General features: G+C 37.0%; 1 protein-coding gene across 1 annotated transcript in view; it reads left to right on the top strand.

Moving 5' to 3' along the window:
• The window catches only part of LOC118700173 (ectonucleotide pyrophosphatase/phosphodiesterase family member 3), a 35,144-nt gene extending 25,427 nt beyond the window's left edge, over positions 1-9,717 (top strand). The window contains exons 20-25 of the mRNA XM_036404562.2: positions 109-263; positions 3,718-3,853; positions 4,365-4,442; positions 5,758-5,890; positions 7,452-7,608; positions 9,187-9,717. Coding sequence (XP_036260455.1) covers positions 109-263; positions 3,718-3,853; positions 4,365-4,442; positions 5,758-5,890; positions 7,452-7,608; positions 9,187-9,360 — 833 coding nt within the window. The 3' untranslated portion in view covers positions 9,361-9,717. The remainder of the gene's footprint in view (positions 1-108; positions 264-3,717; positions 3,854-4,364; positions 4,443-5,757; positions 5,891-7,451; positions 7,609-9,186) is intronic.
• The last annotated feature ends 17,050 nt before the right edge of the window (positions 9,718-26,767 follow it).

The raw sequence follows: 26,767 nt of genomic DNA, 5'->3' as shown, positions 1-26,767 counted from the left end.
TTTGTATTTGCTAAAGTTTTAGTTAACAATTTTGTCTGTTCTCTTAACCCCTTGTGCCATCCAAAATGTTATAGAAGAACAAATCAATAATTATTATTTAAATTTTAGTAAAGAAGGCAAGCTCATCTCATTTGCCATATGGGAGACCCAGAGTTCTTCAGAAGGAAAAGGTCTACTGCCTCCTTTCCCATCATCGGTATGTGAGTGGATACAGCTACGATATCCGGATGCCACTGTGGACTGCATACACTGTGAATAAGCCTGTAGGTTATCAAATATCTCTACTACTCTTAAGTATGGGATCTAATGGGTTAAAAATGTGGTCCATTCATCAGGAACCCTGTTTAATGGCTGGTGGATGTCATGTGACTAAGGCACTTGTGTCAGAAAAAATGTCTTTGATATTATTTAACTTTTAGCTATCTTAAAATAAAGTTTTGAGAAGTGGGAATGACCCTTTGTTAGGGACATGAAAGATTATAGGAGCTGCTGGTGAACTGGTTCTATTAAGCCTGTCCTGTAAAAGGGATATGCTGTCAAGACAATTCTCCATCTCTCCTGTCAGTCAGTTCCTGGGGAAAAGGAGGCTGTGATTTCCCAAATCAGAAGTTTTAAGCTTTCCAATGAGTACCATGACCTTTTTCCTATTAAATACCCTCTATGCAATTCTACAAGACAGTTTGCACTGGTGCATATGTGTTCTTTGCTCTCTGTTACACAATATAATTTCTGAAAAATGTAATTATGGTTGAATGAACCTCTGAGTGTTTAAGGGTAGGTGGATCCAGAATAAATTGTTTGAGTTTTCAGGGTCAGTAAACTAATGGACATTCATGGGCTTACTTGTCCTTATAATTTGACCCTTTTTCTAAGTTGCCTTGAGGAAATAGCTTCTATATTGAATCTTCTGTCTGAAGAGGACTGTTACTGATGTCTATGTGATTTCTTATTTCAGTGATTTCTTACTGAAATAAGAAGAAATTATTTTAAACAAATGTATGCTGCTAAGATGATAGTATTTCAGAAAGTTTCACTCCATGCTTTCTACTGATTCTTCACTATCTTGGTTGAAGTATCATGAATCCAATCCTAAGAAGGCTAAAAATCATTTAAACAAATGTCCATTTCAACAAGAACTATTTATACTTCATATTTGAAGATCTGCCCTTAAAGCTTTCAATGAAAGTGCATTACCCAATTGAAAACTAGTAAATGGTGGGCATATTTTTTGTCTGATTTTGCTTTAAAAAGATTGAAAAGTCCCATCAGAGCTATAGTCTTCTTAATATTGAGCTTAACAAATGCTCAAAACCCACATAACTTTCCAGATGTTTTCCTTTGTTGAAAAACAAATTCTCAGTCAAGAATCATAGAAGTTTAAAGGGTTGAAATGGACCTTAAACATAATTTAATTCCAATCCAGCCCTGCCATGGACAGGGACATCTCCCACTAGACCAGATTGCTCAAGGCCTTATCCAACCTGGCTTTGAACACTGCCAGGGTTGGGGCATCCACAACCTCCCCTGGCAACTTGTTCCAGTGTCTCACAAACCTTATGTGAAAAAAATTCTTCCTAATATCTAACCTAAATTTCCCCTCTTTCAATTTGTACCCATTGCTCCTTGTCTTATCAGTACAGTTCTTGACCAAGAGTCCCTCTCTGTCTTTCTTGTATGTTCCCTTCAGATACTGGAAAAGTTCCTGTTCAGCTTAACATCTAACTTAAGAGAAATACATATTTTGCAGGAGTACCTTATAGCAGTTTATGCAACATTGTGGGAACCAGTGAATGACTGAGACTGAAGTATTGGAGGATATAGGTCACAGCAGACTCCAAGACAGTGACGTATGTTTTCTCTAGGAAGAATAGGAAATCATAAATTCCATCTGTAATAGTGTCAGAGGCACAACAGCTCTGAGTGTGAGCTCACACACTGACTTACCTTGCACAGTAAGCTGACATTATGATTTTTTTATTACATGTGCTAATCAAGAGGAATAGGCTTTGTAATTTATAACAACTGTGGAAGGACAGAGGGATAGAGCTAATGCCTTTGACGGTGAGGTTTGGCTGCAATACTTGGGAATGACAGAAAGTTGCCCTTTCTACAGAATTTTTATTGCACCCTGGGTTAATTATGTTTGGATGCAGCCTGTGCAATGCTTGACACAATTTGTAAGTTGGGGTATATCTCATAATTATATAGCTATAAAGAAGTGCTTAAATATTAATCTAGGTAATGCAGGCTGGACTTTTGCATGATTTGGGAGTTTTGAAACTGGTTGAATAACATATACTTGCAGATCTTAAATAATCAAAATGTCAGCATTTTGATTACTTCTTATTCTCAGGAATAAGAGAAATTTAAGATTGAAGGACATTAGTTTTCTTGAGGCTTTATACTCATCTTCCACAGAGGAAGGCACATTTTCTTGCAAAAAGACAAACACACCTGAAGGGGGCTGCATTTGACATAGAAGACCACAGCAGATGCTCAAATTCTGTTATGCAATGCAAATAACTTTTGCTTCTTGACATTAATTACTCAAAATTTGGCTCATCAAAAAGTAATAAATGGCATTGAAAAGGACAATTCGTGATGTGATAGGCACAGACAATTTTTACTTTTAACTGCTTTCTTCAGGAGACATTATGGTTCTTTGACCTGAAATAGAAGGAGCCAAATTGATGATGAATGTTTTTTATGGTTTTTGTTTGTTTGGTTAGGTTTTTTTGACATGTGATCTGCTCAGGAGTCAAAGGAAGACTTTTGTCTTTTATATTTCATTCCATGTGGTATATATATGTTTTCCATTAATATGCAACCTGACCATAATATGGCATCTACTTGAATTCTGATAAAAGTAACTAAAGAAATTAAATCAAGGAGTAAAAAGAGGCAAAAGAAGAGGAACATTACAGTTCTTTTTTTTTTTTTTTTTGCTTGGTTTTAATTGATCAAAACAAACAATGTACTGAAAATTAAATTAGACGTTTATCTTCTATTTATAAGGGTATAATGCAAAATATATTCCAGTCTTACCAAAATGAAAATAAGTTACAGGTAATGGGGGATGAAAACAAGAGTTAAACACAAAAAAGCATATTCAGATGATCTAATGTTATTGTAAAATTATGAAAAAGTGTGTAGAAAAGGTTCTAGAAAAAAAAAAGTGAAGGTTATAGAAAGAATTATAGTCATCAGAATAATTTTTGGCCAGATCTTAGCATGTTAGCATATTTTGGTGAAGTTACTAAAGCCAGGAAAATGCTCCAAATTTACTGTGCATTTCTTTATCTGTAACTCTTCAGCAGCACAAATTCTTATGGAGACTGCATCGTCAGATGTCAAATGAGGTGATAGTGTCACTTTTATGTACAGCTGCTTTCCAGGAGGATGTGACATCGAGTTTGTGTTTCCAGAAATATGTAAAAGTGACGAATGAGTCAAATGTGAAATCTGTTTTTGCCTAAGGTGTAACCTTATTTTGCTGCTACAGTTTTACACAGTGCATACGGATTTCCCTGAATTACCTAAAAACAGGAGTAGAAGAAAAACACTACCCAGAAAACATTAGTGTCCATTACTTGCATTGACCTGATTCACTATGAAAATAGGAGAAGATTCAATGAAGTCCATTCTAGAAAGTAAAACCATACAAAGCATTGGCTTAGCCACAGCCGTGGGTGTAAGATTTGTTTTTCCTTTTCACAGGAAAACACATCTCCTCTTCCTCCCACTGTTTCAGACTGTCTGCGGCCTGATGTTAGAATCCCTGCTGCTTGGAGCCAAAATTGTTCTGACTACCCAGAAGGGCTGACCTTGACCCACAGTTTCCTCTATCCTCCCAGTGAGCATGGTTCTTTTTATAGACCTTAGAAAGTCTTAATCAGCTGGATGTGGGTTTATGTTTAAACATATACCCAAACACCAAAACAAACTTCTTTGGATCAGCATGTTGGGCAGAAAAAGGTTTCCAGTGTTTGCAGACTGACCAAAAGTAGGGTAGCTGCTACTTGTATCTAAATATTTTCGGTTTAGAATCTTAAAGGGTTTTTTTTAAAATATGGAACAACTTGAATGTGATGAAAACCGGTTGGAATGATGTAGAGGGTTGGAAGGGAAAGGCTCTCCCTCTTCCTCTGCATAAATATTCGTTTCCTATTTTCAAATGTAGTAGTTATTATTTATTGAGTAGATTTCTTGAACAAATTTGGAGATATGTTTGCAATAGGATCATACACTCATGCTCAAATGTAACATGTATTTGAACTACATGTACCTACAATTTATAGTGACATATGAATCAATTGGTCTTTGCATAGTATTCCATTCACTTATATTTTGGTCTTTTTATATAGACTACAATTCATCTGATCTTGAACAGTATGATGCCTTACTCACCAGCAATATTGCTCCCATGTATAAAGCTTTCAAAGGTAGGTTGCAAAATTTTGATTATTTATGATTAATCTTCTATAATTATTGTTCTGGATTTGATAAAGCTATCACAAAATTTTAAATCATTAATGCATGGCCTGCTGTATATCCAGATGTTGTGAAAATATCCCTAAAACATTTTGGGAATAGATGTTTGAAAATTTATAGCACAATTACATGTTTTTTTTTTTCTTTGTACAATGCCGTCTGGATTCTGTTTATCCCTGCTTACCTGTTTGCTTTTGAATTTTCTCTTCGTCTCCTCTGGGTTATCCTAACATAAAATGCTTGTTATGAAACTCTTATTCCCTTGGGACTATGCTCTAGGTGAATGAAAATGGCACTTCTTTTTTCAAAATCTGAAGAGAAAACCCCAACAATATTAATTTTGCAATACCATTTCTATAACAGGTGTTTTTATTATGCAATAATAAAACGTCCCCATCCAGCCTGACTCACATTTGTTTGTAATCATTAATAAGAAATTTTCTATAACTGCTTATGATCCTGTTTTATTCTTAGGCCTGGGCTAATTTTCTTAGAAAATGCTTAAAAAGAGGAATTGTGTAAGGAAAAAGTTGGAAAAAAACCAATTATGTAACGACCTTTCTAATACATTCAGACTTCATTTATTCATTCACTCATTTAAAAACCAGAGATCCAGAAGACCTAAGTGTCTTTCATCTTCCAAGTAAATCACAGACTGTGAAAAATCCAATTTTTCAAGGAAAACAACAAGAAGTTTCTATAGACTGTAAGCAACAGCTAAATCAATAGGAGATGCCCTCAATGCTCCAAACCCATAAGGTTTTTTTATGCATGCCTGTTGTAAATATTTGAATAATCTCTCTATTTTATATCCTATGAATTGCATTTTCTTGATTGACGTCTGTGAAATAAGCCAAATTGTCTAGTGATCAGTTCTAGACAGTTAAACTAACACTCAGGTGGTGAGTATTCCTCTCACAAAATCATTATGTCAGTTCCTACTATTTGTAACACTGATCAGGCACATCAGCCAGAAATTAGTGACCTCTCAGCTGTAGGTTTGTAGCTTCAGCTTTAGATCAAATCAATATACACTCCAGTAGTGCAATTTGCCTTGCATGACTATAATAGGATTTACAGCACCTCTTTCAATGGCAAGTGGGAGTATGTCCCTTCTGATTAAATCGAAATTTTGTGTAACAAAGAGTTTAGTTCTGAACTTTTTAAAATTAATCTTCAGTGAAAACACAAATACACTATTTTTCTTCAGTGGTGAAATTACTTTAAATTGATATTAATTTTGCTTTTATTTTCTTTTTATGACAGACATATGGGACTATTTCCATAATGTGCTTCTTCAGAAGTATGCTAGAGAAAGGAATGGGGTAAATGTTATCAGTGGACCAGTGTTTGATTACAATTATGATGGCCATTTTGATAGCCCTGATGAAATTAAGCAGTAAGTACATGGAAAAGCCAGAAGTCAAACTCTATATGATTTCAACTGTGTTTCCACACAAAAATCCCCTATTATGTAGAAAGACTAAGAAACAAGTATCATGAAGAATGCAGTATTCTCTTTATAATCCCACATCTGCTATTACTCATACAAGAGGAAGTGCTCTTGCAAACAGATACAGTCCCATGGAAGTTAAGTAAAGAGTAAAAAAGCTGTGTAGTTACATGTATATCTCTATACACATGCACAGGTACATTACTTGTGTATCTCTGTACACAAGCAAAGGTACAGAGTAGTAATTAGTCTGTAGTAATTAGTTTCCCAAGATGATGCCTAGATTTTAGATTTTGGGCCTCTGCATCAGAAATGCTGGGAGAATATGACTTTTAAACTGGCAGAAGACGTACTTAATCGTGATTTTCTCACTTTGATGTTGTGCTCACTCACCTGTTTGTTGTTTCTTCCTATTGTCTCAAACTGATGTATTTCACCAAAGGTCAGATTTGTGTGTTTGCCTCCACTGAATCACATAACAGGAAATGCAAAATGTAACATTCCTGAGAGGTACCTTTGCATAACTATGGCTTACACAGCTTACTGCAACATCTGACATGTTTACACATAAATTATAAAGACCAGTTATTTATGTCAGTGAATAAGGATACAAGGAAATAAAAACAGAATTAGGAAAACTTAGATTAGGGAAAATATCTTCTGAGACTAAGAGCATTTATGGAGTAGAAAGGTGCTGGGAAATCTGTACAGCTGATCTATCACTGGAGATGTTATACTCAGGCTAGACTTGACCACATCTGACAAAAATGGTTTGAGAATGGGAAAATCAGCCTGCCACGTAGTAGGAGGGTGGAAGGGAGGAGAGACTACAACTTCCTTCCAAACAAAATGCTGTAATACCCAGTTGACCACATAATGCTGCCCAGTTGAACCAGCATGGTTTAGCAGCAGGTCATATGAAGAAGTATAATAATTTCAGTGATAGCGTTTTGTTCAACAAAAAAGCCTGGGAAACATTCAGCTCTTTGTACACAAGAGTGACCATGTTTGCAGAATAGTCAGAAAAGAGCAGCAAACACATTTTCAACTGAGTATCCTAAACTGACTTCTACAGCACACAGCCACAAATCACTGTTCTGGCATTTCTCAATGGCAAGGAGTCAGAAGTTAATTTTCTCATCGCTCTCCTCCAATTCACATGGTTGAAATTCTTCATATAATGAAGGGCAAATATGATGCTCTATTCTGACTCTTCCAGATGTAGAGATCTCTGGCTCTGGCAAAATAGAGTATTGACCATATTAAACAGTCCTGTTTCAGTGAGACTGCTTGTAGCACACAGAGTAATCCATGTATGTTTGGATGTTCATCAAATAAATGGCAAGGTTGTGTATCCCATCAGGTATTTTTTTCAGTTACAAAAGAAATTTAAGTCATATAGTATTGAAAGATATATATTGAGATAAACTCTATAGATTTCTAATTGTATCAGTGGTGTTAATACTTGATATCTCAAAAAATGCCTTAACTAATGTTTGTTTTGTAGGTATGTAAACAATACAAAAATCCCTGTCCCAACTCATTACTATGTGATTCTGACAAGCTGCAACAACACATCCTATACTCCACTGAACTGTTCAGGGTCCTTGGATGCTTTGTCTTTTATCATTCCTCATCGACCTGACAACTCTGAAAGCTGTGCTGTAAGTATAGTTCTATGTTCCTGTGTGCCGACGAACTTTGGGAACTGATTCCCATTGGAATTTGGTCATCCAGAGAATCTTTATCAGGCTCTGGAATTAACTCGTTCCCCATGAGCTGGGAGTGAGCTGAGAGATAAAGCAATCACCAGAAGAGCAAGGAGTCCAGAGAGGTAGCTGGAAACTAATGAGCTGATAGGAAGCAAGGAAGAAGAAAGGGAGGTAAGATAAGAGGACTGGGAAACGCTGTCACATGAGAAGGGCTGAGAACAGCAGCACAGGCAATAGGGACATGAGGTATCTTCTTGGAAGACTGCAGGATAAACTTACTTTAGAGGTATCAGAAGACTTTGAGTATTATTCCCTTCAGTTAATAGAAAATTCCTTCAGTTGCTTATTCCACCTCTATGAGAAATTAGACAGCAGGCATTTGGATGGACGGTCCTGCAGTTAAAATTCATACTTGAATTAAATGAAATCTCTGCTTACCACTAAAAGTGTGAATCTTATGACTTGTAGCAAACAAAATACATTATCTGAGTGTAATATGTATTGTTGAGGCAGCTGAGTGCCTATTCCACAAACTCTGGGTCAGAAGGTTCCTAAACTCAGTGTTTATATATAATATATAATATGTATTTATATCATTAAATATAGCTATAACTATAAATATATATTGCACAAGTACAGCTGCACAGACTTGAACTGATCTTCACAGACAGTATTTAGTTTATTTATGACTTTGAACTCATAACTCCAGACTGGTGCAAGCTTGCCCTACTTGGAAACAACTTCTGTGTCTCCCCATTTGTAGTGTGGATAATCCACAACTTCCCAGTGAGATCTTTTTAGAAGTTGAGGGTTGACTAATTATTAGAACAAATTAGTCATTATAGTTTAGAAATTGACTGTAATTTCTAAAGTTTAGCAGTAAACCTCAAATCTTCTCATTTTATATTCATCATGTTTGGCAGTAACATAAATTTAATGAATTGTTTGCCTCAGAAGCAGATATTGTTAATGAAAAAGCAAATTACCAGCTGTTTGCAAAACAATCCTTGTAGTGAAAGAACACAAAATAACATTTTGGATTGATTAGTGATTATATTTCCATTGTTTTGCTCATCTAACCAGCAACTATTCTTGCTGTCCAGCAATCAAGAGTGAGCTGCTGTAAGGACTTTTTGTGAGTTGTCAGGTGCCTGTTGCTTGACTGGCCTGAGCAGTGCAGCTAATTTGTGCTGTAACTAAAACTGTCCTTATGTGTGTGTTTGAAACGTGGCTCATGCATTTTGTACTTAAAAGTCACAATTGCTATGTCAGCATAATTCTTCTTGTCTGTCACTGTGGAAGTGGAGAGGTGAGTAGAAGAGATTCTTTAAATAGAATCTGCTTGATTCTATTTAAATGAGATCCCTAAAAGCAAGCCTGTAAAGATGCCTTGGAAAGCCTGAAATAAGTTTTACCAACTGGAGGTTTTTAGTCTGTCAGACCAGGTCAAACACTGGCAATTGCCTAACACTGCCACCAAACAAGAGGGCCTTTTATGTGTTTGAACATTGTTCTTGCTTGTTTTGACAGGAAAACAAGACACTTTCCGAATGGGTTGAAGAAAGAGTTCAGGCTCATTCTGCACGTGTTCGGGATGTGGAGTTGCTAGCTGGACTTGACTTTTACCAGGAAAGAAATGACTCCGTTTCTGAGATCTTGAAGCTAAAGACATTTTTGCCAATATTTGAGACTGAAAGTATCTGATGATCTTTGGAAAAGGGGTCAGTGCTTGGAAGAAAGAAAATTTCAGTGATTTCACTGATTTCCTTGCTTAAGTATGTAGGAGTACTTTTCAAATTTGTGTTTTTCAGTTGTGTTTTGTACCAATAAAATTTGAATAAAAATGATACATAAAACTTTCTAAAGTGAATTAAATCATCATTGTTGAGCCAGGCTTTCAAAATACAGTATATATTTTTATTATGAAAAAAACTAATATATTACTCTAAAAATACATGAAATAATAGATGTGATATTATATATATAATAGTAGTAGTAGTAATGATTGAGAAAAATGCAAAAGGAACATATTTTATACTACAGAGACATCAGAACTGTGAATTGCATATAAAATATTTCTACAATGGAGTTGAAAAATAAAACACTTTGAGAGGAGTGTCTGTGTTTTTCCCTTGTGTTTATCAAAGAGGTTATGGTTCTCTAACACAAGCACATCCTGAAATATTCTGAATTTCTCTTTCTCACTTATTAATTCCTATGGAAACAGTCTGACTCACAAAAAGTTTGTATACAGTGCAAGGGATCATCACCTGTGTTTTCCACTTGTGTTAGTTAATTATGCTAGCAACAAGTGAAATGAATGAGCTATATTCTTGTACCCTTCAGAAATCTTAAAACATTCTAAACATGAAGAGGTAAAAGAAATTCTCTACAGAAGAATTTTGTCTTGATATTTACCTGTATTTGCAATGATTTCCAAATGCCTGGTGATAACAAAATGTTTGTGTCTATTTTTAAATAGTTAAACTTGAGATTACAGCACAAAATTAGTAATAACATCCAAAACAGATAGTCATTCTTTCTGTAGAGACTTTGTAAACAGATACTTTGTAACACTGTGCTGTATAGAAATAATTGCTGAGGACAGGTAAGTAGGACAAGACAGTGGAAATGTCCAGATTATCCTAATACAAAAATGTCACCCATAATAGAGTGTTGAGATGAACTACCCTACTACAAATCTTGCCAAGTGCATTTACAAATAATCATGAATGAATACAGCAAAAATTGATGATTTGATTTATAGGCACAGTGAGGGCATTTTAAAGAAACATGTCAAAGCATGTTTGAATCTATAAAACTAACTGTGGACTGAAGGCGCTATGTCTGCCTAAAGAATGAAACTTTAAACTTCCAAACTTTTCAGCACCAAGAATCCAAACCCACCACAGGACGCTACATTTCCCAAAGTCTTCAAGATGATCAGTATATGCCCACACACCAGACAGAGTTTAGCAATATTGATCTTAAAATCATGATGTGGACCAAGCTGAACATAAAGATTTTTATCTCAGTGAAACCATTACACCATCATGGAGTTGCAGTTCACCACCCTACAATGTTTTGACATCTTAAGTCTGCCCACCTAAATCAGAGACTTCTGCTAAACTGCCCCAATTAAGAACATGACTCTTTTTTCACTTTGTGGTAAATCATACCCAAACTCAAGTAAAAAAATCTACACTCTCACAGTAGAAGAGTGGGACAAAAGAATACTGATTAAATGTATAAAATAGATTTGGGTTATTTTACTCTGAAATGCTGAAAAATTCAAAAGTTAAAGTAACAACAAATAGAAAACACAAATAACACATAATATTTAATTTAAAAACATAATCATTCTTTGGTAATCATTCTGCTTTGTCCTGAGATTTAGGAAATTATGCTGTTTCTGGATATTTCAGATGTCTGTTTCCTAGGGGATGTGAGTATTGCTTTCCCAAACTGGTAAGCCCTTTGTTTCTGTGTTTTTCAGCCAATTCTGAAACTCCCAAAGCTGCAGTGGAAAAGCCACAAATTAATCTGCTGACTGCAAAAGCAGATATTGCCAAGTCTCTGCTCTCTGAGCCACCTTCCATGTGAGAATTAAAAATGTAAATCCTGTAAAACATGATTTTCCATAGACCATTATTTAAGCTAAAAAAACTGAGTGCTCCTGTAGACATTGAAAATCTGAGTTCTGGAGAACCTTGCTGCTTCCCTCTCTTATGCTTGGGTCCTTTAAATTTTAGAGTATTAGAACCAAATCTCTAAGCAAATATAGAAACTTGGCACTACCTATATGTAGTCTTTTCTCTGTAGCAAGGCCGAGTAATAATGATAGAAACTAGGCAAGGGAAACAGCCTATCCTGCCCCAGAAAAGGCAGAGCAAGGAAAAGCTTAATTGATGTTTTTTTTTTACTAAGTGCTACTGTTTCCCTAACACCACACCCTGGCTCTGTGAGACTGTCACCATATAAAACAAACCTTTTTTGTTCACTTAATATTTATTAAGTGAGACTGTCACCATATAAAACAAACCTTTTTTTGTTCACTTAATATTTATTATAGAGACCACTAGCTCTTTGTCAGTACCTCCCTGAAGTAGTTTTAAAGCTGAGTGCAGACATTGAAGTGGCACAGAATACCCTTTACCTTGGACATCCTCCCTTAAGTGTCAATGGATAAATATTGAAAGGGCTGTTTTAAAAAATTACCTCCTGCACTAATCCTGCAATGTTTGTACGTAGGATGATGGGATTTTTCATGTGCAATTGTGTGTAAGTACAGATTTTTTTTCCTGTCCTTACTGTGCAGTGAGGGAGTTACTACCTTTGGGTGACAGGCTATCAATAGGAAAGCAAGCAAATCTATCATGCCTCTGGAGCCAAAGTCTTGAGAAAAGTGGAGGCTCAGAAGTGTTCTCTTAGAGCACCACTTGCCCATCCCACCACAATTTCCCTGGGGAGGAAGAAGCGAACACTGCTGGCTTGACTTTCCTTACCATAGTCTGAAAGTGGCAAGAAATGCAAATCCTTCCCAGACCCTGAAGCATGAACCAAAGAACAGGAGTGCCTGTGAAGGATGAAAAGTGCTGGGTGGAATTCAGATCGGTATGGTCAAAGTCCAGGACTTTGGACAGCTTTGGGTTTGACATAAACCAGACTGAAAGCAGAAGTGCCAAGGACATCAATTACTTTAATGTACATTAAGGAGACTTGGCAACTGATGTGTCCCATAAACCAACATGCCCAGTGACCAGGAAGATCAGCCACAGCCTGCTTTGCCTGTAAGGGTTGGGAGTTGGAAGGAGAGTGAGTGGTTCCTAAGACTGTCAGCAAAGAAGTGCATTTCTCCTGGTTTTACCATATGTGAGAGAAGCATGGGTGGGAGGAAGAGTACTTTAGCTTTCCAAAGGCTTTCCAAGGCAAGATGAAATTGCAGAGCTTTGTTTGGTGTCTAGCTTGCCTCTTATCAGTGAGTCAGATTCCTTCCTAACAGATGGAACAACTCCCTGAAGGGATGTGTGGTTTTGCACAAGATGAGGGACTTAACAGAGTGGTGTTACAAGCCAAGAGGCAGGGCACTAGTGGAGGCAGTATAGACCTCTAGTATCTGCTGAGCAATGGCAATGCATCAAAGGTCCAATGCTAAGGTTTGTGCTCTTTCAGAATGCTGTTTGAAGCATTTTATATATTGCTCTGATTTTTTTGTTAGTGGCAGAATACAAGCCTGTTATTCTGTAGGCAGGATTAAAGTTTTCTTGTAGTCCTGCAGTTCAGATATGTCAGATTTTTTGTATGAGCCGCTTAACACTCATCAGCACAGATGAAAACTGTGTCAGTCAACTGTAAGCATAAAGACTCAATTTGATCAACCAAAAAAATTCCATAACAACTATGGGAACTAACAATCTTTCTGTCCTTCTCTTTATATCATATACAGGTCATAACACAGAATTCTCTCTCAAACCTCAGAAGTAACCAGCTCTCCCAGGTAAGAAGGAGGATTTACAGGGAATTGCTGAGAAAAAGTATTTTGAAAAAGAAAGCTCTGTTTGATTTTTAGGCAACCTAGTCAATGTAATTTCCTTCTATTCAGCTGTGCTGGTTTGGACTTTTTCCTCATTCCTATTTGTTGTCAGGGGAAAAGCTGATGGAATTGTGTCTAACTACCAAAACTACATCTGTGCATACCATTTCTATAATCTCTAGAATATCCAAAAGATATCCCCATCAGCCAAGAATGCAAAATATGATTTGGAAATGATAGTAAGTTTTAATTTCTCATTATTAATTTCTCCTTCATTTTAGGCAAAAGGATGCCTTTTCTGCATCTGCAAACACATTTTCATGAAGTAGAATATTCCAAGAGTTTGTTGCCCTCCTTTCCACTCTTCCCCGAGGGGCATTGTCTGCTTCTTTTCATCTCACTAGTTAATATTCTTTTTAATTTTTTGTTCAGGTTACACATGTTGGATATCTCCCTAGCACCATTAAGCATTACAAATGAATCTTCAGTTACAAAGAGGAGGAAGTTCAGGAAAAAAAATCACTGTCTGAATGCAGAAAAAACCAGAATATTGAAATTTTTGTTCCTTTGTGTTTTTAAAAGCTTAACTGCAGACCCATGGGAAAGGTGAGTTCAAGCTGTTGCTTACTCTAATTCTTTCCACAGAATGAGAAATCTTGCCTCATTTCCTTTACTCAGTTACGAGTTAGATCACATTTTTTGTGGTATGCAACTCCATCTTATTAGTAGTACAAAGTTTTGGAAACAGTTTAGCTACATAGGCTGAGGAAACACATGATATAAGTTCATATTTGTTTCACTAAATTTTTCTTTTGTTTCAGAATATTTTAATTTGTGGACATTTCCATCAATTTCAGGTGCTGTTCAGTGTATCAAACTTGTTCTTGGTGGTTTGGCAGAAATAATTCCCTGTAATCTTGACTCCTAAAGGTAGTGTCAGATAGAGTGACAGCAGAGAGGATGCTGTCTGATGGGAAGGGTGATGGCAGGGAGGCGAGTTTCTAAAAGGACCAGTAATTTTTGCTTAGGAAAATATGGGCTGTGGTGGGCACAAGGACTGGTCAGTGACTTCTCTTTGTAGTTGACCTACAATATTGGGTAGAAGAAGAAACCACCCCTCCTGAGGTTTTTTGTGTGGCGTGTTACTGGCTATGTCTAATGTCTGACATCTTTCCCATGGTTCCTGCTCATCATTTTTCTTGCTCTAATGTGTGTCTTTGTCTCATACCAGCCCCAGTTGTGTTTCTCCCCATCACCTGTGTCTCAGTGTGATCTTTGTCTTATCCAGCTGTTGGCACTTGCAAGGAAAGAAGTCTCAACTCCTTTCTCCAACTTGGCTCTTAGCATCTGGCTCATGTGCCAAACATGCAAACCAACTTCCTAAACCAATAATTTGGAATAAAGCCAGTATGACAACTAATTTCATGCTCAGTCTTTGGGACTGTGATCACAGCCACCCATGCTCTCTTGGACCAGAAATCATACTCTTTCTGCAACTCAGGATGTTCAGAAAGCTAAGTGTAGAAGTGATGAAATTAGTCATTAAAATCACAGTTTTTGACAAAGGAGTAGAGTGAGCTATGGGAAACCCATAAATAAGCATTTTTCCATCACAAAAAAACTTTAACATTTTATGATAACTTGCATGACATCATAACTGTTCTCTGAGGTACAGATTTAATTTAATGTACTTGTATAAACACCCTTAGATAGAAAATTTCTGTTGGTCTGAATGACTTGTGTTTGAGAACTTCTAAGTAAACACCATTGCATGAGAAATGCTGCAAAACTGTATGTTACAGAAGTTTATTTATTTTTATTTTAATGTCTTCCTCACAAGCAAATGCTTAAGAGAAATTATCCAGCAGAAATGTTGTCAGTGGTACTGCCAAAGGTTCTATCCATTATTAAAAGCTACCAAATATTACCAAAAAATGCATAAAAGCAATGTGAAATCTTTATATAGAAAAAAATACAGTAAAATATTTTTGTATCTCGCATAATAAGCAGCATATATTTCAAAGCAGCAGGGAGAAATTGCAACCTACTGTTAGTGCAGTTAGGGAAAGTTCCCTATTTCCCAGCTGTGAATAACCTAAACAACCATGGGCATAATGCTGCAATATTACTTGACAAATTTGCTAATTGATTGCTGCAAAAAAATGGTACCTTTTGAAACACAGTTGATACATGACATAAAATCAAAAGGAAATCTGAATAATTCAGGAACTTTATGAAACCCATGGTAAGAGAGATTATATTTTTTCATAGGAATTGGTTTTCTACTTTCTCTTACATGTTTCTCTACTGTGATTAATGCAGAATAACTTCACTGTAAAATAGAACTGAACAAAGTTTGTTCTGGCTGAAGCTTCTGCTTTATGAATCACTGAATCCACAGTCTATTTCTTGTCCAACCAAGCTGCACAGCTATTCTGGACAGCTATAGCATGGGATAATGACATATGGGACATGACACATCAGTGTCCTGTTTATGCTCAAGGTTTTTCCTGTGTGGCATCTTGGTTTGTGTACTGAGGTTTGAGGTTAAACTGAAGAAAACTGTGATTTCCTCCTCATCTCTGATAATCCATATGCTTTTTAACTGTTCAGTGTCCTTTTTGAGCTACTGTCAGCTTGTACTTATTACTTTGAATGTAAATGAGGTGTTCCACGTGTATTGGTGTTTATATGGCCACGGGGGCTTGGCTGCACTGAGGAGCTGTGGTGTTCCCCCAGTGGCCAACTAGGGGAGAGAAAACAAATAATGGCATATTTGTTTCTTCAGATATTAATTCTGAATGGTTTCACATGTAGCTACTTATGGGTTTGGCCAACTCAGACCAGGGGGCACAAAGATTGTGTGTAGGCCTGGGATGACCATCACTGGCAGTGAAACTTCCAGTAACATGATCTCAGTCATGCTTTACATGCTACATCCTGAAGCCTGTACAGAGTGCACACAGGGCTTCAGAAAGGTCTTATGTAACAGAAAACTTCAGATTGAAAAAGGGTGTGATTGCCATTGGTGAAACTTCCTGTCCTGGATTGCCAGTAGCTAAACAGCTTGACAAATAATGGTCCACATGGCTTTCAGTGGTGGTCGTTGGAGGTAGAAAGAGAGTAGAGCTCATGTAAGGCTGGAAAATACATACTGATGATAAATTTTTGTTGTTTTTTAGTACAAGAAAGAGACTCCAAAATGTAAGGAAGCCCTCTAATTCCATATAGATGTGAGGTGATTTCATTTTGGAGCAAAAGCAAAGGAGGACTCTGATATCATATGGAAAATTAAATCCCTATATGCTTACCTGCTTTAATCTCTTCACAAACAACAAGAGATTTTAAAACATTTCCTTGCTTAGCAAAGCAAACCCTGAATCTGAGAGGAGGTTAACTACTCTTTCTGGTACTGCTAGGATGAGAGTGATGAACAGCAGAGAAAGAAAGAAAAGAAAAAGAGTAGTTTATGATATAGAAAAATGCTAGCATGAAATAATAATAATGACACACAAATTTGCTAGCTGTAGATTACAACTGGAAATCAGAAGACAGATTCTCACCAGTAGGCTTCTGGAACATTTATTCTATGAAAATTGCAAGGGATGAAGAAAAATACTTTAAAGTAAAGAGGTTGGTCAGCCTCTGAATCAGCCTGAATTACACAGTTACCCACAATAGCAAGCAACTGCCTCAATGACTCACTTGGGCCTGTGCTTTTTGCCTCAGTGAATAATGATTAAGTGAAAGAAAAAAAGGCATTTTTGCTTTAGGAAGATAATGCAAGACCTGTTCAATTGAGACAGTGATTAACAATGTTTAACAGATTAATTAACACCTCAAGTCCTTGCCAACCAGTAACTTGAGAAACTTGCCTGGGTTTACCGCAATTTAAATAAAAAGCATCTGTGTGGCCAGGATTTGTATGAGCACTGCTGGTGCTGCCATTTCATCAGTCCTAGCTCATGCTCTGCTTTGGTTGCTTGTGAATCATATTCCTGAACATGTGGATAGGAAAACTGTGTTCCTTACTTGCTTTACTTCCAGCTGTGTTTGTGAGGTTGGGAAGAATGACAGGAGATGTCATGCTGGGCCAGAAAATGTCTGCAGAAAGTGCTTTTGACTAGCTAGGAGGAAAAGGGCATGGATAGAGTTGGTCAGAAAAAGCTTAATAAAACTTATTTGGGTTTTGGTGGTTTTTTTTGGTGTTGGCTTTTTTTCTTTTTTCTTTTCTTTTTTTTTTTTTCTTTTTTCTTTTTATAATGAATTAGTCAGATCCATGAAATTAAATAATTTTGCAGAGTCTGAATTTGCTTTCAGTGGTGTCCTAATACAACAGTGTCAGCCAGACAATTTTCAGAACAAGATGCCAACACATCATCTCCGTGACTTTTTCTTTCAGGCTTCTCCAGAGCTGAAAAACAACCCGAAGTCACTGAATCCCGGCTGAGAGCCATATTGCTCCATGGCCTGCTGAGGTGACAAAATCCAGAGCTGGAGCAGCTTGCAGGCATGAACTTGATGCCAGATTTTGTACAACTCGAGTCTTAATAACCAACCTGCTACTTTTTTTTGTTGTTTTTCTGTCTGATGGGTCCCCACACCTGAAAGATAGCTCTGACCTGGTGCAGGATGTGAGAGGTTTCGAAGTCCTAAAAATTCCCTGAGGGCAGGAAATTTTTTCCAGTGCAGCATTTCTGCCATGACTCTCTTCAGCACATCCAAAACTCATGCTGTTGTCCTTGCCAAAATCCTATTCCAACTCCTCATAAGAAAACGATCTATGAATTTTTGTTGGAACATATACAGAGACTGGGCAAGGCAGCCTGGCTAAAAGGACAGCAGGCACATGATGGAGGATGTGGTCTGCTCAGAAACTTTAATGTCAGAGAATCTGCCTTGCAGGTCATTTCTATTTATATCTACTGAGAACAGTCAGAAGATAGAGAACAACTGCAGGAGCCCATATTAAACTTATTAAACACCCGAGATGCGAGATATGATGAGTGAGTGACTATAAGGTGACTATCCTAATAGCTTGGTCCCTATACCTTTTATTATTTTGGATGCAGTATGCAGCAGTTCATCACTGTTCATCAGTATCATTATTTGATTAGTGACAGAAAACTACTTAACTCTTATGCTAGGATGCTTGACCTGCCTGTTTTATCATTTGCAGAGTTCCAGAGTAGTTGAAAAAAATATTCTACCTTTCTGTCCACTTTTCATTTACCTAGTGGATACCCAATGCATAAGATAAACACCAATTGCTGATATAGAACTTCAGAAAAAAGATCAGAGGAAAAATTTTTATATGCTTGAGCTGATGCATAAGGTAAACTGCTAGGATGGGGCTTTGGATTTTTATACCATAAAGGGGAAGAATGACCAGATTTACTGCCTTGTGGCTTTTAACATTAAAAATGTTGGTCCAAATTCTTTTCATGTAAACCATGCAAGGATTCAGTATTTATGTAGTTCACAGACCACAATAAATGCTCACTTGTCTCTGTTCCAGATATAAAACTTGTAAAAAGATTGATGTGTGACATGTGCTTTGAGGCTTTAAGCTGGCATACAGAAGTATAGTAATATCTTCCTTGCTTCCTCAAAATTCATTCCATTAATATCTATCTTTCAACAATTAGTGGGGAATCTGAAAAATAAAAATACTTGCTACCATGTAGGCTTTTGTAAACAAAGTGCAGGTTAGATGGAGTACAAGGACTCACCATTATTGTTTGGGATTCATCCCACCTTATTACCTGGTGCCACCTGCTTAGCTCTTTTTGAAACTGGTGGTTGTGATAAGAGACCAGGTCACAGTGGGAACTCCAGGTGCTGGTCTTGTGTGAGTCAGTCTCCTTATCAGGTCGGTCTTCCTGATTGATCTAAGGTTGTTGAGTTGAATTTCCTCCTGAGGGACATGGAAAGTGAGAGGTGTTGGGCTCCTGTACTATATATTGTGCTAGTAAAGAGGGCTGCAAAAAAAGCCAGAGGAAATGTCTCTGTGAGGTATCATGCAAAGAAACTATGACTTGTCTGCATGGAGAAATTGTCTGTGTTGTTTCTGAGAAAAAGTCTGCATTTACTGAATCCTCTTAGACACTCCCATTGCTCTCTAAGAATGCCAGGAAGAACATGGAGCTGTGCCCACAGTTTTTCTTGTTTCATAATTCTTTGTACATGAGCTGAAAGCCCATGGGGCATGGTGGATTGCTAAACCAGAAGAATATGGGCAATGACTTCTGACTCTCAATTAAAGCACATTGTTACTTCATCTAAAGGAACTGGTTGACCTATCCCTCTTCTCCATGGAGAGCAATGAAAAATATACTCTTGACCTCTTTCTAAATAGGCTAAATTAAAACCAGATTTCGAAGTTCAAAATATAAATTCTTGTCTAGCTCTTTGTTGAGCAGTTCTAACTGTGTGTTACAGGGCATCTTACATGAGCCAACTTGCTGCCAGTGAGCGCTACCGTGATTATCAACACTAAACATTTCCAATGGGGTAGCTAACAGGGGAATGCCTTAGCATAAATGATGTGCCACATTCAAAATGCCAGCAGTCACCACTGTTGGTATGCTTCCTCTGCAAATTATTCTGCAGTTCAGAAGATAAGAGTAACTTTCAGGGTAACTATGCTAACAACCCCACAGTTAGTTAACACCCTGAAAGAACTACAGAAAGATGCCTTCCAAAGATAAGCAACTCTTCCGAGACAAACTGATTTACCAAGAACTTGTAAACTATGTTTTTAACATATCTGGTATGTATAGCTCTTGGAACTTTCCATGAAAAAGGAACCCCAGATAAAAATAAACATTAACTAAAAACATACCATGTTTCTTTCTGGGGTGAGGATAAAATGATTTTAGACACCACTAACATCCTGGTTGAGTCAATTCAACCTCCCTAAAGTCAAATACATAGTTTGGGTTGAACATGTTAGTTTTTAAACACTGACAGTCTTAAGAAACCCTACAAAAGCTGATGATAAAATCAGTTTGGTTTTTTTACTTCATATCTTCTCACAAAAACATGAAGAGAAAACTTAATGTAAAAATTGGCTTTTAAGCTTTGCTCTGGAGGAGTTGTTTGTCAGGTAAATTTCATACATCTGCCTTTTGAGATATTTTTCCTTTTTTCCAGCTTCTAAGTCCTCACAGGAAGAACTCATATGAGAAGGCAACACTGTGCATTACCTACAGTGCGTATCCTAGAGTGAGTGATGTTTAGCTGAGATTTTCTCTCTCATAAGTGATGGACTACTGAGAAACTGGGGACAAACAAGTTTCACCAAGGGAAGCAAATATGAAATGAGCAAATCTTTCACTGACATCTCAAGATAATCTGGCTGTGACATGTCCACATAGGGGAATTACTGATTTAGTTTAATGTAGACATCTGCAAAAAAAGTTTGTTAACACACTTCACATAAATGATTTAGGAGTTTTATAAGGGATGATTAACTCTAGTCCTCAGAAGATTCATTTGCAAATTAAGCTGAAACAAAGAGTGAATTGAGTAGTGAATGGGCTCAAGAGCCTGCTGCCTGAAATAGCTAGTGCTGTCTTCAGGTCAGCAGAGGCTTGGCTGCTGTGTTTATTAATGACCTGGTTTTTGTTATTCTGCATCCTGAATAGATGCAGGAGTATTGCCTTCCACTTCACCTATGGTCTACAGGGAGATATGAAAGGAGAATAGTAGAGACTGGAAGGTTTATGTTTTTAGTATTCCTTTTTACTAAATTAATTTAGTATTCCTTTATACTAATTGTGCTGTCAGTATTGACTATGTGTGCCTTCAGGACTGGTTTAGCACAGATTCCCTAGATGAGGTCTGTCAGCATCACCTGTGAGTTCAGTTCTCTTTGTGACTCTTAAAAGCAGACTCAAATTCTGCTCTGAAAGCAGAGCAATGGGTTGAGTTTCAATGGCAACAAGAATATGGGCAATGACTTCTGACTCTCAGTTAAAGCACATTTTTACTTCATCTTAAGGAATGCCCTACCCCTTGTGAACTTCTGGCCTTCTGAAAGGTAGGGCATTCTGGGATACATAGACCTTGTAACAGACTTGGAAGAATGCACTTCCTGGTATTCCCCAGAGTTGGAAATAGCTGTACTTCCTGACACCTAGCTCCAGTGAATCTCTAGTCAGTCTTTTAATGGTGCATGGGTCAGGCATAATATGCCCAGGCCATAAGGTGGCAGGGATTCAGCAGCAGGCACCCTGCTGAGACTTCATGCAGATTCTCCAAAAATATTTATTTAAGCATGTGTTGTTCCCCTTGGTGGGCTTTATGCCTGGGACATGTCCCAGAAAATGGTTTCACTTTATAACTCTGGAGCAGCTTTGCCGGAAACAATTTTTCATCCTTTTGTACTTTTATAAATATTTCTAGTATCAGCTTTTGTAAACATGGAAGAAGCAAATAATGGAGCCCAAAAGAATAATACAAAAATATTCTCCCGGAATTTGCCTGGGTATTTTTTTGTCATGAGATCCTAAGAGGAAGCAGCACAGGTTAGTTGGGTGACACAGCAGAGTTAAAGACTGCAGGTTTGAGGGAATACTGTGAGCTTGGGTGATGGTCACACCCACTCACACTGTTTGGAGATGGGAGTGTGAACATTTGCTGTCAGAAGACCATGTTCACTTGCTTAGTGGATTTTTCTGCATGTGCATCATGTCAGAAGAAGCACAGAAGCAGAAGGGGTGAGCAAGAGGTGTGTGTCAGTGAGCCAGCTCAGGCATAGACTGACTTGGAAGTCCAAGGATAACCATTTTTTTCTGACAGTTAACAACATGTAAGACTTGAATGATAGATAATTCCATTGGAAAAATCAGTCTCCCTTAGAAAACATTATTCTAATCAGCTTTCTCAGAGATTATTAGCTCTAAAATTCATGTTTTGTTTAAAATTTATCTACAGATGTTATTATTAAACAGTGTTTAAGCTTTCAAAAGTGTTTGCGTAGAGAATTGCTCAGGATTGCAAAACCAGCTGTCCAGTAAAGGCTATGATGGTCAAATCTTCAGAAACATGGAGTATTTATTGCTGTCACAGTTCTGAAGAACAGAAACACCACAACTATTCAAATTACTTGGAAGCTTTATGGATGTCCTTTTAATGGAGAGGAAATTCGATCAAAACAACAAGATATTTTCATTAGGTGTTTTGTTCTATTGAATTGGATCATCTGTTAAAATGCTTGCACACAACATACTAAATTTCAGATGGATGAGAAATAACACCTACACTTCTAAAAAACAAAGATAAAACTTCCCCCTTTCTTTTCATCCAGGTACTCCCCTCTGTCCATCCACTCCTCCCTCCCTCTTCAAGATCTTTGAGTTTTATCTCTTGAGTTTTCCAGCTGGCCTTAATATTATACTTTTCAAGTGTAACATTAATGTTAATAATGTTAATATTGATGTTAATAATGTTGAATTCCCATCTTACACCTTCCTTTTTTCCTTAAGAGCACATGTTTTTACTCTTCTTATGCCTGCATGTAGTATTTTATTTTTGTGTATTGAGTAATACCGTATTTGAAAATTCCAGATGTTTCCTTAAATGTGCAACAAGTTCCTGGATCATTTGTTGTTTATTGAAACACCGGAAGAAACAACTTGCACGGTGAAAATCACTTTTTTTTCCCCATGCTAATTCAATTCAGCCTGACTTAAAGCATCATTCCAGGTATTTTTTAGAATTAAAGATTTCTTCCAGAATCTTGTTTTGATGACATTTTAGTAGGTTCATATGAAACAGGTTATGTTCCAGCAGTGAAATATAAACTTGGCATTCCATGCACGTGTTTCCAGTAAAAAGGTAGTGAATGCCAATGCCTGTAAGCTGTTGAAAAGGAGACATGCAGCATCTGAATGGTAAAGCTATATAGGACATAGAACTATATATAGGACATAAAACTATACAGGACATAGAACTTCCTCAAATTACATTGACCTACATATTTTACATGGTGACAACAATATACTAAAATTTAAGGAGGTATTTCTTCACTGAAAGTTAGCATGCAAAATTTTATACTACAGGATGGAGTAGATCCTAAAATATGTATGTGTTGAAGAAGTGGTTAGACATGATGAAAAATTATCTCGAACAGTATTTAGCAGGAGATCTTCCCTCTGGCTCAAAAATCTTCTCAGCTGTAGGTCTTTGACCACTGTCTACACTAATTAAATAGAGCAGTTGTTGTACTTCTAGGGATGAAATAAAAGTGGATTTCATAACTGTTCATATGACTTAGAGTATAAGTTTGTATGGAGCTGCTGGATGCCCATTGCTAAAATCCTTATGCATTTTTTTCAAATCTCTGCCTTCAACTGACTATCTATTATAACAGCCTTTTTTCTTCCCATTCTGGTTTGTGTTGAATCTTGTTCATTTAAAGATGTGAAACATCAAGGAGAGGTAAGGGGATATCTAGCTTAAATTGTAAGACAACACTTAACATGTGAGAGAACATTTAATCTTTAAATCACCCTCTAGCTGCAGTGGATGTTGCAGCACCTACACTATTGCTTTGCTCTGGACTCCTCCCAGATTGATAAGCACTGCTTTTAATATTACTACAAGCACCACTGCATTAATCTTTCAGGTCTTCAAGAAACCACTCAGGTGTTTACTCTAATACTGTATTCTTCCTCCCTCCTCCTCCTTTTGTTTTTTTTTTTTTTTGTGAACATCCTACAACTTTTCCAGCATAGGTACTAAGTATTCTTCCTGATAATAGGCTTGACTGTGCAAAGCACTTAGATATGGTTGGCAGATTAGGTATTGAAATTGTGTTTGCTAGAGAGATTATGCTGAGAAGAGCATAAAGAATGTCTGCCTGGTTAGCATTAAAGTATGCAAGCATCTTATAGTCTGCTTCCCAACAAATCCTGCCAATATGTTGTCATCATATCAGGATTTTATAGTTTAAAGGAGTATAGGCATTTTTTCTAAAATCAAATAGAGGCATTTTTATATAGCTTAGAGAGACAGGAAATCACTGTGAAGCAATTATTTCCTATTGCTAAAGGACTTTTCATATTTTTCTTCTACTGTTGCCAGCTATCAAAAAACCGTTGTCTTAACAGGTATTAATTTTCCAGTAATATATGCCAAACTAAGACTGAAAGGAGGAACAATTATGCCATTTTTCAATTATACAGGAAATATTAAGTTATCAGCTTGTTATCTAGAGATTTTTTTTTTGGAGACCAGCAAAACAACCAAAGAGTGAGTAATTATTTGCAAAAATTATTTTCTTTCTGCACTTATTAAAAGGGGCATGCTGGGGAGGAAAATTAACAGATTTTGAAGCAAGTAGTTATAAAGAATGAATTAATTTTTCCTGACAAAGAGGCATCTTGATGCTAAATTCAGAATCTGAGACTTGCAACATGTGCCTTGAAACTCTACTTTACCTTTGTGTCTTGGATCTCTGCTTGGTTATGTGCCATCCCTAGATGCAAACTGTTCAGTCCACACAGTTTGATATGCCCATAAATGCTATGGGATTTCTGACTTCATCTTAGGCATTACTCCCAGAAGTAATAAAAGAGTTTGGAGATATACCTCCAGTTTCATTTTTTCCTTTCACTAAGGACTTCTTGCATTTTTATAAAGTTTTAGACACATTTCGAATGCTAAATAAAACTACCCATAAGGATATTTCAGAAACTACCATAACTGCTAATTTTTCAATGATTTCCAGACTAGTTTACAACGCAACACTCACACAACAAGAGAAGTCCTCAGAGCAGGGGCTGAGAAACAGCTTCAATTAGCTCCTATAAGGTAGAGTCCAGTGTAAGACTGAGCAGCAATGGTCATTAACAAGCAGCTTCAGACTTTCCTAGGGCTCCTGGTCCTCTTCATGGTTACAGGAATTTTGCTGTGGATTAGAGGCAATGCAACAGGAAATACTTGCCACAACCACCAACCACTGGTTTTTATTGCAATGCAAGGGTCAAGACTCAGCCAGCCAGGAGCTGATTATCACTGGCAACCTCACAAGATGATGCTCCTCTGCCTGCAAACTCAGTCTGTGCCCCAGCTGTGAGAGCAGCAAGGGCCTCCAAACTCTGGCTGGTGCAAATGGATAGTCCAATCATGCAACATGGTGCAAGTTACCAGCCCTGTCACTAAGCACAGCTCCTAAATGGGCCACAGCCGCCTCACACACAGGGGCTAGATGAGAGAACTTGGTGTTTGCTCAGGTCTTTCCAAAAACAGACGTTTGGTGGAGACTTTGTCGAGGTGAAAAATGCAAGGAGAATACATCACAAGCTGTGACATGCAGCAGCATGGAAAACTTCCCGTGTTTACCTTTTTCTCCTACTACATTATTTATGTTTGTTTATCTTTGCTGCAGCCACTAAAAGCTGAAGAGCAAATTAAAATTGATAATCTCTGATGACTCCCTTCACAGATAAGGCCTGCAAACATGAAGCTGGTGTTACTGCTATTCTCCCTTGACATTTGGTTGGGCAGCTTGATTCAGTTACTGCTGGAGCTGGCAGCTGCCCTCACTTCCTCAAAAGCTTCCTCAGTCTCTGTTGAAATGGCTGCAGACAATTTTTGGAATTTGGATTTGCAACCTCAGTAATCTCTGCTATTAATTTGTTGCACAATGATGTCTTTTGTCACAGATTTATTAAAATGGTATTGACTGCTATTTAACAACTTCACCCCAAAGAGACCAAGCAGATGTGGATTTTTGAAGGTTTAATATTGGGAATATTTTACCTCTTCCCCCAGTAGTCAATAGATTTATTCAGATATATTTGAAATATTCAGCGCCAAAACTTAGTCCTTTTTGGTTTTCCAGACTTGCTTGTCTAGAGCACTTTGACATCTTGTCAGTCAGCTGAAACAAGCTTACTTCTCACAGTTAGGTTAATTATTTTCCATGCTGGTTAATTATTTTCCATGCCTAGACTGAAGTACCTTGACTATTTGTACTGTCACAGAAAGAATTTACAAAATTTATGCTGTTTTATGAATATTTGTACACAGAAGAGTAAGTGTTAAAGAATAGTTAATGGTTAATGAATGAACAACTCAGAAGTTAGCTCCAGTTGCAGAATATCCTTTCTTTCTATAGAAAAGAAAGATACCTTTTTGTCTGCAATGTAGTTATACATAATTGTCATTGAATCATCATTATACAATATGTGCTATTCAAATTTTTGAGTGGGTGACACTTTGGACAAGAAAGATTTCTATTTGAATTACAATTAAAAAATCTATCTACATGCAAAAACAAGGAAATAAAAAATGAAACTTAATTTATAAAAAAACCCTGTGAACTTTTAATTTCTCTTTTTTTTTTTGTTGTTTGTCGAGAAAAAGCATTTACTTTCTTGCCAGTGTGACTGGAAATGAAAAAGAAAAGATTTGAACTTACTTGATTGCAATATCTTTTCATTTTTATTAAAAAAAAAAAGTGAGGGTCCTACTGCCACTTGAGCTAATTATTAAAGCCACATTCACTGAAAAAAACCGAAACCTAAACAATTTGACTATGTCAGTTTTTATGAGAGTTTTAAAAGT

The sequence above is a fragment of the Molothrus ater genome, chromosome 3, assembly GCF_012460135.2.
Source record: "Molothrus ater isolate BHLD 08-10-18 breed brown headed cowbird chromosome 3, BPBGC_Mater_1.1, whole genome shotgun sequence".
Lineage (NCBI taxonomy): Eukaryota > Metazoa > Chordata > Aves > Passeriformes > Icteridae > Molothrus > Molothrus ater.
This window is presented reverse-complemented; position numbering and strand designations above follow the sequence as displayed.